We start from the raw sequence: 13,852 nt of genomic DNA, 5'->3' as shown, positions 1-13,852 counted from the left end.
CCTCAATGACAAAATATATGATTTAAACATGTATTGGCTACAAATGTTAAAGATTGGTTAAGTACCCTATGTTTTTTTGTGTTGATTATAGGCTTTATAGAGCAGCCGTTTCTCCACCTTTAAATAAAAAAAACATGACTCAAGTCATGTGATCATGACAGTATAAACATTAATTTACGTAATCTTTAGTAGGTATTTTAAGCTGTAACTAACCAACTTCAACTATTCATGATGATGTGTGGCGCTGTTTCCCAGGTGAGCGATGCCACGCCCAAAGTGCAGCAAATATGCGATAAGGTGAGCATAATTACTTCATTTAGCCTGCATAGTCTAGCTGTCCAACTGAATATACTCTTCTTTCAACATAGAACACTCATGCAAGCTTGATGAAGTGGTAATCATCAACCTTGACGGTTATTGAATAATTACCTTGACAGTGTTATTCCATTCCAAACCTATAGGACTCAAGGTGTGCGTGCGCACAGGCTACATAGCATACATTTGGAACGCTGCCCGGTTTGTCTTTTACATGTTTCTAGATGAAGCCTCATGCAGAGAAGAAAGCTGGGAAAGAAGTTTGATGTTTTCACCACCAAAACATTCACAACCCAAGTTGTTGCTGGGACCAACTTCTTCATTAAAGTGAGATTGTGTATTTTCAAATCGTTTTCTTTCTACTTTCTAGCCTGTGTTTAGAAAAAATAAATGTCTCGGTTCCTTTACAGCTTTGTTTCCCAAACTCGGTGCACATTTTGTTTTTTTCCCAAACACTATACAGCTGATTCAAATAATGAACTAATCATAAAGTTTAAATCATAAACCAAAACGTGTACCGAGTTTGGGGAAACCCTGAACTCCAGGGGGGAGTCATTTTGTTTTCGAGCACTGTGAGAGCTGTGACTCCCTGCCACACCCCCTGTATGGGTTTCGAAGCATTGACTCTGCATTACAAATGTATAGGGCGTGAACATTTACTGTACGAGCTTTGTAAACACTAAATTGGTCATTACTCAGTACGTATGAGCCTTGAGAGTCCCGTCTCTCTATCACCTATGCGTCACTCATCGGGCCCTAATCCTTCCCTTTCTCATAGGTCCATGTTGGTGGAGATGAATTTATGCACCTGCGCGTCCATCAAACACTACCCCACGCTGGCAGGAAACTGGAGCTGCATAGAGTACAGACTCCAAAAACTCACATTGACCCTATTGGTTTCTTCTGAATACCTGTAACTCCCTGCAGAGGATGCCACCCCCATAATCCAGCCAACAGCCTCCATGCCTGCTCTGGATCATGTGTACCCTTGTTTTTATGCTCACCTGTATTGTACTATACTGTATTGTATACTTACATTGGTAAATGTCTGTCTTTACTAAAGGCCATTGACGCCTTTTGACTAAATGTATTTGGACTACAATGTAAATAAACATTTGGCAGCTGACTTTTCTTTTTCTAAAACAAAAAAACACTCAGCGAAGTGCTTATTCTTTCATTTCTGTGTTTTGGAGGTTTTGAAATTTCTCTATCACAGCAATTACTATACACCTATTCCATAATCCCTAGTAGTGACTGACATGTTTCTCATGATTGCGTGGTACCACATCAGGTAGGGATTATGTCAGTTAAATAGATCAAAACAGACACACATGCAATGACTGAGTTGGTTCTGGACATCAAAATATAATTCTGGCAACAGGAAAGGGGAGAGTCAATTGCGGTGTGCAGTCTTCCTTTTCTTTTTACAGAAAACATTTTCCCTCAATTGGGTGTCTGCTGTATGCAACCCAAAGGAGGACCCCACCCATTGTAAGAGGTGATTACAACCTGTAATGACAGCATATGATTGGCTGATGGCTGCTTTAACCTGTGATTACCATATTTCACCAAAACACACAAAGCTGAAAACTGATAGTTATCCCTCTGTCTTTGGAGGTTTGATGAGGGGAATAAAAAGTGGAGGTGGAGGGGAGGAAAAAAGGAACAGAACTGCAATATAAGTCACCAGAATAAGATGCAAAGTATCACAGCAGTAGGATGAAGTCATTGCTGATCGTGGTGCTTGTGGTGGTGTGTCTGTTGCTGACTGAATCTGGTGAGTATGACATAACTCGACACACAGGACATAGTCATGTGATTATGTGATTATGATAACAGTGTTACAGGGTAGGCTACAGGAGAACCTTGAGTGACTGACTCAGTTGACCGGACCTCCCTGTTTTATATTTTTAGATGGAAAACGTAAAACCAAGAAAAATAGGATCTCATTACCCAGAGGAGTGAAGAAGATTCAAGAGGCCCTGGGTGAGTCAAATGTTATAATTTCTTTTCTGGGTGATTCCTTGCATGTGACACTGTGTGGCGATTGTAACTTTAAGTGTTTAATACTGTAAGTGTTGTGGCCATTCGTTCACGAGGTGGTTGGCTGTGTCTGTTGCAGACCCTAATCGAATTGTAAATACTTTGAAATGGAAAACTAGATCCAAAGATCTGGGTAAGTACAACACATAATATTTGTTTCTGTGCCCAAACCAGCGATCAACAGGATGAGTTCATATTTCCCTAACCAATCATTAAAGACTCATTGAAGACTCCACACATCTATTACACACTCATTCATATTTAGTCTGTACTATTCCAGCTTCTAGGCCACTTCAATTCTAGGATTAAACAAACATTTTTTACTATTTCTTATTTAGCTAAAGTAACAGAGGACGCCATTGTAAATGAACATTTGAGATGTAAGTAAAAAATAATATTGTTGCGTGCATATAATGATTACTCTGCATTATTAATACAATATTTATTCAGATATTTTGGACAAAACTGATGGTATTTATTTTGTGTTTGTTCTAGTGACGACCCAAGGTGAGTTGTGATCATGGAAGTGATGATGCCATTGCTCAGGTGTTCACATGGTTGACTGTGTAGTTACTGTGTTGTCATTTCCTTCCCCTCAGTGATGAACTGGCTTCATAAAGTGGTTGACGTTGGTGAGCAATAGCTGTCTGTCTGTCTGTCTGTCTGTCTGTCTGGCTGGCTGGCTGGCTGGCTGGCTGGCTGGCTGGCTGTCCGGCATCTATTCGTGATTAACACAATGATTTCTGATTTGACTTCTCAATTTAGGAAAAGGCATTGCTAACGGTGTCTGCAAGACAGGTGAGCGTGGTACAATTAAGAAGAACTGTATGAAAACAAAATAAACCTACTGTCAACTACACATCTTGTCCATTCTATATGAACACCTTAGAGTGGAGGATTGTCTGTTTCCCTCATTCTGCTTCCCTCCTGTCCTTTACCCTCACAGTCAGCTATGTATGAGGGTCTTGAAGCTAGACTTGACAGTAATGGTGAGTACCAAAGACTATATGAGTGAGTAGCCTCCTATTTAGTGCAACTTGTGTAATCAATGTTCTACCTTCTATCATCTAATCCAATCATACATAGACTTGTACTCTCGTCTGTCCTCTTTCCACTTCAAGAACACAGTGTCAATACTGTAGATGGACAGCAGAGGTCACCTTCCTCATGAAATCTTCTACGGGACAGCTGAGGAGCAAAGCTTGTGTGAATAGACTTGCCGCAACACGTCTTGAAACTTCCCCAGTTCAATCCACAAGCTGAATCTGCCATCTGTCAGAATGAACATAGAGGCATCTTGATAACTGTTTTCTTGCTCATCGTACATACCAGTTAATCTATACCATAACACAGTAATACCTAAACTTGCATGCATGGTTGTTCAGCCAGTAGACTACAATCGTTTGTGGTTTTATTTTTTGGAATGAAGTGAATTAAATTTTTTGTTCAATGAAATAATGTTCCGATAAACTATTTTAGCCGCTCAATCATGGTTTGATTGTAATTTACACACCTGAAGTAAGCACACAAATATTGTCGCGACATGCTGAGAACATTTCTTGGTTTGATTTCTTAGTATTGAATTGAATAATGATATGTTTCGAGACCACTGTTTCAACTGGTAAGATACAGTATGTGAGCTGTAGGTGTGTCTGTGACATAAAGACTTGCCCACACTTGTGGTGTTGCATAACAGTATGCCTATCGCCTCCAACTGCCAAAATAGTGGAAAATTACCAACTGGCAAACAGTTTCTTAGGACTTATGTAAGGATTACTTGCATGAAACAGTATAATATTTAAAGGGATATACCACTCAAAAAGTATGTGGAAAATCATGGTAGGTTGTATTTTTAGTTGACTATACCTTTAAAATTGTGTTGAACTGAGATGACATGAAGTGTTGACCTGAGATGATATGATTACAAGCAAGGGTTTACACTGATAGTTATATTTTACATTAACCACCCCCCCCCCACCAACACACACAAACACACAAAGCGAGATGCAGGGATCGTGTGTTAGGTGGAGCTCTGTTTACTATCTAAAGTGCTGACAGTTAGATTTGATTCACTAGTTCCTGCCCACTGTCTGTCTTTTTATGCTCCTGTTATTATATTTTCTAAATTGATGGGCTGATCCTTACAAGAGCTTTCAGCCCACTTCACATGCACAAACATATTACATATAGTACCAGTCAAACGTTTGGACACACCTGCTCATTCCAGTGTTTTTCATTATTTGTACTATTTTCTACAGTGTAGAATAATAGTGAAGACATCAAAACTATTAAATAACACATATGGAATCATGTAGTAACCAAAAAAGTGTCCAAATATTTTTGTTTTGTTTGAGAGTCTTCAAAGTAGCCACCCTTTGCCTTGATGACAGCTTTGCACACTCTTGGCATTCTCTCATCCAGCTAGTGACACTGCCAATGATTTACTTAGAATTCAAGGCACACTTAATCAGCATGGCTACCACCATTCTGTATGGATACGCCATCCAATCTGGTTTGTGCTTAGTGAAACGATCCATTTGTTTTTCAACAGGTCAATGACCCAAAACACACCTCCAGGCTGTGTAAGGGCAATTTGACCAAGAAGGAGAGTGATGGAGTGCTGCATCAGATGACCTGGCCTCCACAATCACCCAACCTCAACCCAATTGAGATGGTTTGGGATGAGTTGGACCGCAGATTGAAGGAAAAGCAGCCAATAAATGCTCAGCATATGTGGGAACTCCTTCAAAACAGTTGGAAAAGCATTCCAGGTAAAGCTAGTTGAAAGAATGCCAAGAGTGTGCAAAGCTTTCATCAAGGCAAATGGTGGCTACTTTGAAGAATCTAAAATATAACATATATTTTGATTTGTTTAACACTTGTTTGGTTACTACATGATTCTATATGTGTTATTTCATTGTTTTGATGTCTTCCCTATTGTTCTACAATGTAGAAAATAGTAAAAATAAAGAAAAACCCTTGAATGAGTAGATGTGTCCAAACTTTTGACTGGTACTGTACACACTCATAGCATGCAGACAATCACCAAGACAATTCATTGTATGTTTTCTAATGTTATCTCAATTTATTTGAGATTAAATGTGTATTATGCACTTGCATTTTGAAGAATGCTCTCATCATCTCAAAATTCAGTTCATGATGTCCCTTTTTGTGGATAAGTTCACTTCCAGTGTTCTACAGAGGGAGGAGTGACCCCATAAGCCCCATCTCCATAGGTACTGTATAACTAGTGTGTGTGTGTGTGTGTGTGTGTGTGTGTGTGTGTGTGTGTAAGGGGCGGGGGATAGATATGGTAGCAAGTAGCAGCTTGTGTGTATGGGGGGGGGGGTGTTTATGTAAACTCATGCTCTACAGTATATATAGGAGTGAGAGGTAGCTAAGAAAAGTAGATCTCCTGTTTTGTCCTTTATAATTCTTGATACTGACCCTGCTCTGCTGTAGCCATGACGACCATGCTGCTGAGCGCACTAGGAGCACTGCTCTGCTCCTTGGTTATCACCGCTGAGGTCATGCCCCAAGGAGACTTCAATCTACAGGGGGTAAGAGAGTGAATGAAGAGAGGGATCAGAAATCAGCGTTACATTGAAAATCAAATGACGAGGAACAAACTAGGGATTATTATGGAGAAAAAAAGAAACGTTAGGAGAAAGAATACAGAAAGGAACCTGTGATGAAAACCAGATTCAAATGGAAGGGATGAAGACAAATGTGGGAATTCTAGTGACACATTGTTGGGTGTTCATATTGAGACAATAGTTATTCAGATGTTCCTTCATGAATGATTCAGGAATATTTCAGTATCAGCTCTCACAGATTTAAGGTTTCAACTTTCTGTGACTCCTGCAGACAGGAATAAGGAGGTGATGCAATTTAATCAGGGCTGTTTTCTGCAGGTGGCAGGAAAGTGGTATGTGATTGGATTTGCCACTAATGCCCATCAACCACAAGGCCAGCATGAAGATGGGCAACGCCGTGCTGACACCAACTGCTGACGGAGACCAGGAAATGACATATCCTAGCCGGAAGTAAGAGAGAGAGCGTGAGACATTGTGCTGATTCTGTATTAACTGTATTGTCTCTGTAGCGCTGATGGCTCCTGCTGGAGAATGAACCACCTGGCCAAGAAGACAAACCTTTTGGGGAAATTAATCTACAAGAGCGAGCGTAAGTCTACAACCTATTAACACATACACACACACAGTGCACTAATGGGCATATGTGTGATATTGTCAATTCAACTCCCTCTCGTCCCCTCCAGGCTGGAGTAATGAAAATGACATGCGTGTCGTTGACGTTAAGTATGACGAGTATGCTCTTATTCACACCAAGACCAAGGGTGTTTCAGCTGTGCTCACCAACCTGTATGGTACGATCCTTTCCACTCCTCTGCAAAATCCCATGACTCAGTCTCATTGTTTTAGTATTCCTTTCCCCATCATTTGTTAGAAATCTTATATTACAAAATATTGTATCCTTCACAGTATATTTAGTGTGCCATGTATTGTACCGTGGGACAGACCTGAGCCCTAGCCTGCTGCAGAAGTTTAGGCAGTTCTCCCTGGACACTGGCTATCCTCCCCCCAAAAACGGTACAGCTCATCTGTACAACCCATTTGTGAAGTATGTTATGTTGCACAATATTTCTTGATAGAAGTGTGGAATGTTTCAGACATAGTTATCAACCTTATTTCTCTCTTTCTGCAGATGAGTGTCCTGCTGTGAAATTTCATCCATGTTTTTTACTTTCTAAACGTGCTCCCTTGATCAGTCTGCATGGCATTGCTACTCGGCCGGTAGACCCATGGCAACTGTGGCAACCATGAACCACCTTTAGCTCCGTTGGCCCATCAGACTCCGCCTTCACTAGGCAACTCAGATGCAAGTTCATCCCAGCGTAGCTGTAAACTCTGTTAGTTTTTCACTTCTCTGACTTGCTCCAATGAAATATTGTCTCGTTGTTTTTTCTGTTTGTCAGTCGTTCTACTCGTCGGATGACTAGAATATGTTGGGTATTTAATACCTCTGATCCTAAGATGTAACGTTAGCTGCTTTAGAAGTCTGTGTTGATCAAATGTAATGTAAACCCAGCTCTAAAAGTAACCTTGGTGCACCATCATTCTATTGAAAATGTTATCCTACTTCTTGCCAGTACATCCATAACACAGCTCTGATTCCTCCTTTTGTTTGTTAAGGGTTTACATCTACACACTTTATTTACAAATGTGTACAAAACAATAATTTACCTCCTATAGAATTCTAGTTACACTGAATTATACAACAAAGTTCATGATGATGAAATAAATATAAAAACAAAAATGACCACAGGGGAAGGAACTGTCGAAGCGAGTACAAATATACCACCAGTCTTTACAAGTTGTATTTCTCCTCAGGGGACTAATGCCTCTCCCTGGCCACTGGCATAAGTCGATGTGTGTTTGGGTAAAGGAAGTATGTTGTGGTCATGAGTCTGTGGTACCAGATCTAGTGCAATCTAACTCTGAAGGCCTTGCTGGCGCTACATCCTATTTCAGGGGCCTGATAATAAAGCTTATTAGGGGTTAAATAATCTGTATGAAGATGGGTTTAGGGGTTGGTTCTAAATGATACTGCTTACCTGTTAGATTCCCCCCACCCCCATGGGGAAAAACAACCACATCTAGTATCTCATTTTGTGTAAAGAAGTGAATCAACTAAAAGAAACCTCTCTGAAGCCGCAGCTTTTACAATGGACATGGCTATTTGCTATGATGCAGTCAACTCCTTCTCCAGGCATTGTCCATGGCCAGACAGACAATTCTCCTCAAAACAACAACGATATAAAGATCTGGGGTCAGACACCAGTAAGCGCAAGATGCTATGAAAGTCCCGCCTACTTCCTTGTTCAAACCCTCTATTGTTTTTGAGTGGGCTTCATGAAAACGTGGTCATTAACGATATATGTAAAATTATATTCGTATTTGTAGATTCATTTGCTTCTTTCTACCTTTTGTCTTTCATGAATATGTACCATTTTATTTGTATTTTCCGTAATCAAAAACCTTCAAAAATATATGGGGTAAATGAATCCACGAATACAAGATATATCTTATAAGTGCTATTATGAACTGGGTGGTTTGAGCCCTGAATTCTGGCATATCAGAACGTATACCACCGGGTATGACAAAACATTTAGTTTTACTGCTCTAATTACGTTGGTAACCAGTTTATAATAGCAATAGGGTTCTTCGAGGGTTTGTAATATTTGGCCAATATTCCACGGATAAAGGCTGTGTCCAGGCACTCTGCGTTGCGTCTTGCGTAAGAACAGCCCTATCGGGCATATACCACACCTCCTCCGGCCTTATTGCTTAGTTAGAATGGACGACCACTCTGCTCAGAGGACCTGCGTTTTCTCAGCAGTTGAATGTCCATTGCATTGTGTGAATACAAAAGCTTGTATATTTATGCAGCGGCAGTTTATCCACTTCATAAATAGAATGGTACCTTGCAAAAAGTATGACTCAAGTCATGTGATCGTGACAATATAAACAACAAAGTAAAAATTCATTTGTCAAATATTTTGTAGGTTTTTCAGCTGTAACTAACTTTCCTACTTCAACTAATCATGATGATGTGTAGCGGTGCCTCCGAGGTGAAGGCCATGGCTAGACGGGATCCAGCTTTTGTCCATTTAAATTCAGGTTTGACGTTTAGTAGCCGGTTAGGAAAATTTAAACAGCAGGTTAGGATAATTCACGTAGCAGGTTAGAATAATTAGGTTAAGGTTAGGAAAAGAGTTAGGCTTAGCTAAAATGCAACAAAAATCAACTGTTGACATAAACTGGATCCATTCTAGCCACGAACGTGAAGGATGCCACTCCCGAAGTGCACCAAATCTGCTGTAAAGTGAGCATAATTCCTTAATTTCGCCTGCTTAGTCTAGCTGTCCAACTGAATATGCTCATCTTTCAACAAAGATGACACAATAATTACCTCAACCATGTTATTCAATTTGTGGGTAAATAACAAATGTATTCTTTCAACAAAGATGACACACAATAATTACCTCAACCATGTTATTCCATTTGTGGGTAAATAACAAATGTCAAACCTATAGGTGTGCATGTGCATAGGCTATATGGAGTAAATTTGGAATGCTGCTGGAACAACTAAGTCATTGCCTGATTGTCTTTTAAGTGTTTCCAGATGAAGCCACATTCTGGAAAGAAGTTTGATGTTTTCACTGTCAAAACATTCAAAACACAAGTTGTGGTGGAGACCAACTTCTTCACTCTTCTTGTATAAAAAAATGATTGTATTATTTCTAGCCTATGTTTTGCAAAAATAAATGTCTCGCGGTTCCACTATCATGGGTCTCCAACCTTTTCTAGCATTTTTTTAGCTTTCAAATATGCACATTCTTCTCCTCTCCCCTGGGTCCTTAAGTGTACAAGATAAAGTAGTACACTATGTTTACTGATCAATATACCAGGTAAAATAATGGTTAATAAAAAACGAAGGTGGGCCCTATAAAATCTGTGATTTTTTTACTTCAGTTTTATTCTTCCTGGTTTCAGATTTGTTGAGGGTTTTCACTCTCAAAATTATATTTGTTCACAGAGAAACAACTAAATTGAATGTTCTGAGTTGATGTCAATGATTAAATCACATCAGAATACCATTTTTTTTAGGTCTGGAAGAAAACGAACACATCTTATTTTTTGATTGTGCATCTTGCCCTTTAATTGCTTATCCAGTGAGCTGTCTCATATGCAGGTCTAGCAATGGTTCTGTACTGCTGATGCTAATTTAATGGCAAGGTTTCCAATTAACAAATAATCAAAACAAATGATATACTTACTCATGATATACAGTGGGGCAAAAAAGTATTATAGTCAGCCACCAATTGTGCAAGTTCTCCCACTTAAAAAGATGAGAGAGGCCTGTAATTTTCATCATAGGTACACTTCAACTATGACAGACAAAATGAGGAAAAAAATCCAGAAAATCACATTGTAGGACTTTTTATGAATTAATTTGCAAATTATGGTGGAAAATAAGTATTTGGTCAATAACAAAAGTTTATCTCAATACTTTGTTATGTACCCTTTGTTGGCAATGACAGAGGTCAAACGTTTTCTGTAAGTCTTCACAAGGTTTTCACACACTGTTGCTGGTATTTTGGCCCATTCCTCCATGCAGATCTCCTCTAGAGCAGTGATGTTTTGGGGCTGTTGCTGGGCAACACAGACTTTCAACTCCCTCCAAAGATTTTCTATGGGGTTGAGATCTGGAGACTGGCTAGGCCACTCCAGGACCTTGAAATGCTTCTTACGAAGCCACTCCTTCGTTGCCCGGGCGGTGTGTTTGGGATCATTGTCATGCTGAAAGACCCAGCCACGATTCATCTTCAATGCCCTTGCTGATGGAAGGAAGTTTTCACTCAAAATCTCACGATACATGGCCCCATTCATTCTTTCCTTTACACGGATCAGTCATCCTGGTCCCTTTGCAGAAAAACAGCCCCAAAGCATGATGTTTCCACTCCCATGCTTCACAGTAGGTATGGTGTTCTTTGGATGCAACTCAGCATTCTTTGTCCTCCAAACACGACGAGTTGAGTTTTATTTTGGTTTTATTTTTTACTTTGGTCCCAGCTCTCTGCAGGTCATTCACTAGGTCCCCCCGTGTGGTTCTGGGATTTTTGCTCACCGTTCTTGTGATCATTTTGACCCCACGGGGTAAGATCTTGCGTGGAGCCCCAGATCGAGGGAGATTATCAGTGGTCTTGTATGTCTTCCATTTCCTAATAATTGCTCCCACAGTTTATTTCTTCAAACCAAGCTGCTTACCTATTGCAGATTCAGTCTTCCCAGCCTGGTGCAGGTCTACAATTTTGTTTCTGGTGTCCTTTGACAGCTCTTTGGTCTTGGCCATAGTGGAGTTTGGAGTGTGACTGTTTGAGGTTGTGGACAGGTGTCTTTTATACTGATAACAATTTCAAACAGGTGCCATTAATACAGGTAACGAGTGGAGGACAGAGGAGCCTCTTAAAGAAGAAGTTACAGGTCTGTGAGAGCCAGAAATCTTGCTTGTTTGTAGGTGACCAAATACTTATTTTCCACCATAATTTGCAAATAAATTCATTAAAAATCCTACAATGTGATTTTCTGGATTTCTTTTCTCATTTTGTCTGTCATAGTTGAAGTGTACCTATGATGAAAATTACATGCCTCTCTCATCTTTTTAAGTGGGAGAACTTGCACAATTGGTGGCAGACTAAATACTTTTTTGCCCCACTGTATGTCTGCCAGGTAAGCCTACTTTGCAGTTAACATTTAATTGAGAAGGGTTTGGGGAAAGTTTTTCTGTCAACCCACAATGGTTATCACATCAACCGGCTACTAATTATTTTAATTTTATTTAACCTTTATTTAACCAGGTAGGCCAGTTGAGAACAAGTTCTCATTTACAACTGCGACCTGACCAAGATAAAGCAAAGCAGTGCGACAAAAACAACAACAGTTACACATGGGATAAACAAACGTACAGTCAATAACACAATAGAAAAAAAAATCTATATACAGTGTGTGCAAATGTAGTAAGATTAGGGAGGTAAGGCAATAAATAGGCCATAGTGGCGAAATAATTACAATTTAGCATTAACACTGGAGTGATAGATGTGCAGATTATGATGTGCAAGTAGAGATACTGGGGTGCAAAAGAGCAAAAATAAACAACAATATGGGGATGAGGTAGTTGGGTGGGCTATTTACAGATGGGCTGTGTACAGGTGCAGTGATCGGTAAGCTGCTCTGACAGCTGATGCTTAAAGTTAGTGAGGAAGATATAAGTCTCCAGCTTCAGTGATTTTTGCAATTCGTTCCAGTCATTGGCAGCAGAGAACTGGAAGGAAAGGCGGCCAAAGTAGGAGTTGTCTTTGAGGATGACCAGTGAAATATACCTCCTGGAGCTTGTGCTATGGGTGGGTGTTGCTATGGTGACCAGTGAGCTGAGATAAGGTGGGACTTTACCTAGCAAAGACTTATAGATGACCTGGAGCCAGTGGGATTGGCGATGAATATGAAGCGAGGGCCAGCCAACGAGAGCATACAGGTCGCAGTGGTGGGTAGTGTATGGGGCTTTGGTGACACAATGGATGGCACTGTGATTTGCTAAGTAGAGTGTTGGAGGCTGTTTTGTAAATTACATCGCTGAAGTCAAGGGTCGGTAGGATAGTCAGTTTTATGAGGGTATGTTTAGCAGCATGAGTGAAGGAGTCTTTGTTGCGAAATAGGAAACCGATTATAGATTTAATTTGGGATTGGAGATGCTTAATGTGAGTCTAGAAGGAGAGTTTACAGTCTAACCAGACAGCTAGGTATTTGTAGTTGTCCACATATTCTAGGTCAGAACCGTCCAGAGTAGTGATGCTAGTCGGGCGGTCGGGTGCGGGCAGCGATCGGTTGAAGTGCATGCATTTAGTTTTAGTAGCATTTAAGAGCAGTTGGAGGCCACGGAAGGAGTGTTGTATGACATTGAAGCTCGTCTGGAGGTTTGTTAACACAGTGTCCAAAGAAGGGCCAGAAGTATACAGAATGGTGTCGTCTGCGTAGAGGTGTTCACTGTTCACTCTGTTCACTGAAAAGAGCTGTTAATTTGCCTCCCAAACTGCTGATCGCTCAGTAATGCTTAGAAATGTACCAAAACCATACAAAAATCTTGAATTTAAAGCCTAAAATGTTGTCTACCATGATGTCAGATCGTGAAATGTGAGTTCAAATACATCTTTACCTGACCAAATTGTTATATGTTCTGCAAAAAAATATTAACACTGAATTAGGCTCTCTCCTCACTATATTGTTCCTGCACTGAGGAATTGCCATCTTCAGAGGATGTTTTTATAATTTATCTGCTGATAATCGATGTCTGGAGCTCAAAAAGTAATAGGAAAAGTATGCAAATCAGGTAACCAAATTAACGACTCTTTCACATATGCGATTTGGTTCCCGACGTTCACCAAAAAAAGCCATTCAAAAAGAGCCGTTCATTCGCGAATGACCCATCAGTACACTGGCTATGCACTGAGTAATAGACAAATGGCCGCAACACACAGACAGAAATGGGCAATATTGTTGGAAATTAATTGGCACATATTGTGTTAGGTTTGGATTTTTAAGCCAATAGTGGCTAACCAGGGGTGGGATAATATCAATATTTCTTAATTTGGTTAGAGCTGGAAGCTTGCAGTGTCTGATACTTGAGAGATTTGATCATGACAGTTTACGGTGGAACCAGGGCCAGCACTATGGGCTGGCCTTAGGGGTCCAGGCCCACCCTACCATACCTCCTTGCCTGTCCAAATAAATTATTTAAATATTGATAATTTATTTGACGTGATGCGTTCAGACAGAAAGACTAAAGATTATGGCATGCAGGGGTGTAACTTTCACCAGAGATGGGGGGGGGGGGGGGGGGGGGACATATTGAAATA

The 13,852-nt window shown here is 40.2% G+C and overlaps 1 protein-coding gene and 1 pseudogene across 1 annotated transcript; both read left to right on the top strand.

The window, feature by feature from the left end:
• Positions 1 to 144: 144 nt before the first annotated feature.
• Positions 145 to 1,441, top strand: LOC118966788 (annotated as a pseudogene).
• Positions 1,442 to 5,775: 4,334 nt separating this feature from the next.
• On the top strand, positions 5,776 to 7,698 carry LOC118966787 (lipocalin-like). Its single transcript, XM_036990492.1, has 5 exons — positions 5,776 to 5,918; positions 6,273 to 6,543; positions 6,638 to 6,745; positions 6,861 to 6,968; positions 7,084 to 7,698. Exons 2-5 carry the CDS (start codon positions 6,486 to 6,488, stop codon positions 7,200 to 7,202), a joined length of 393 nt encoding a protein of 130 aa, XP_036846387.1. The 5' UTR covers positions 5,776 to 5,918; positions 6,273 to 6,485; the 3' UTR covers positions 7,203 to 7,698.
• Positions 7,699 to 13,852: the final 6,154 nt, after the last annotated feature.

Source organism: Oncorhynchus mykiss, chromosome 10 (assembly GCF_013265735.2).
Source record: "Oncorhynchus mykiss isolate Arlee chromosome 10, USDA_OmykA_1.1, whole genome shotgun sequence".
Lineage (NCBI taxonomy): Eukaryota > Metazoa > Chordata > Actinopteri > Salmoniformes > Salmonidae > Oncorhynchus > Oncorhynchus mykiss.
The sequence above is the reverse complement of the archived record's forward strand: the minus strand, read 5'-3'. Positions and strand labels throughout refer to the sequence as shown.

Excerpts from the sequence above, each read along its gene's own strand:
- LOC118966787 (XM_036990492.1), top strand. The coding sequence starts at position 6,486 with ATGAACCACCTGGCCAAGAAGACAAACCTTTTGGGGAAATTAATCTAC. Across the intron at positions 6,746-6,860 it reads TGTGCTCACCAACCTGTATG|TATATTTAGTGTGCCATGTA; the intron begins GTACGATCCTTT and ends TATCCTTCACAG. Across the intron at positions 6,969-7,083 it reads CTATCCTCCCCCCAAAAACG|ATGAGTGTCCTGCTGTGAAA; the intron begins GTACAGCTCATC and ends CTCTTTCTGCAG.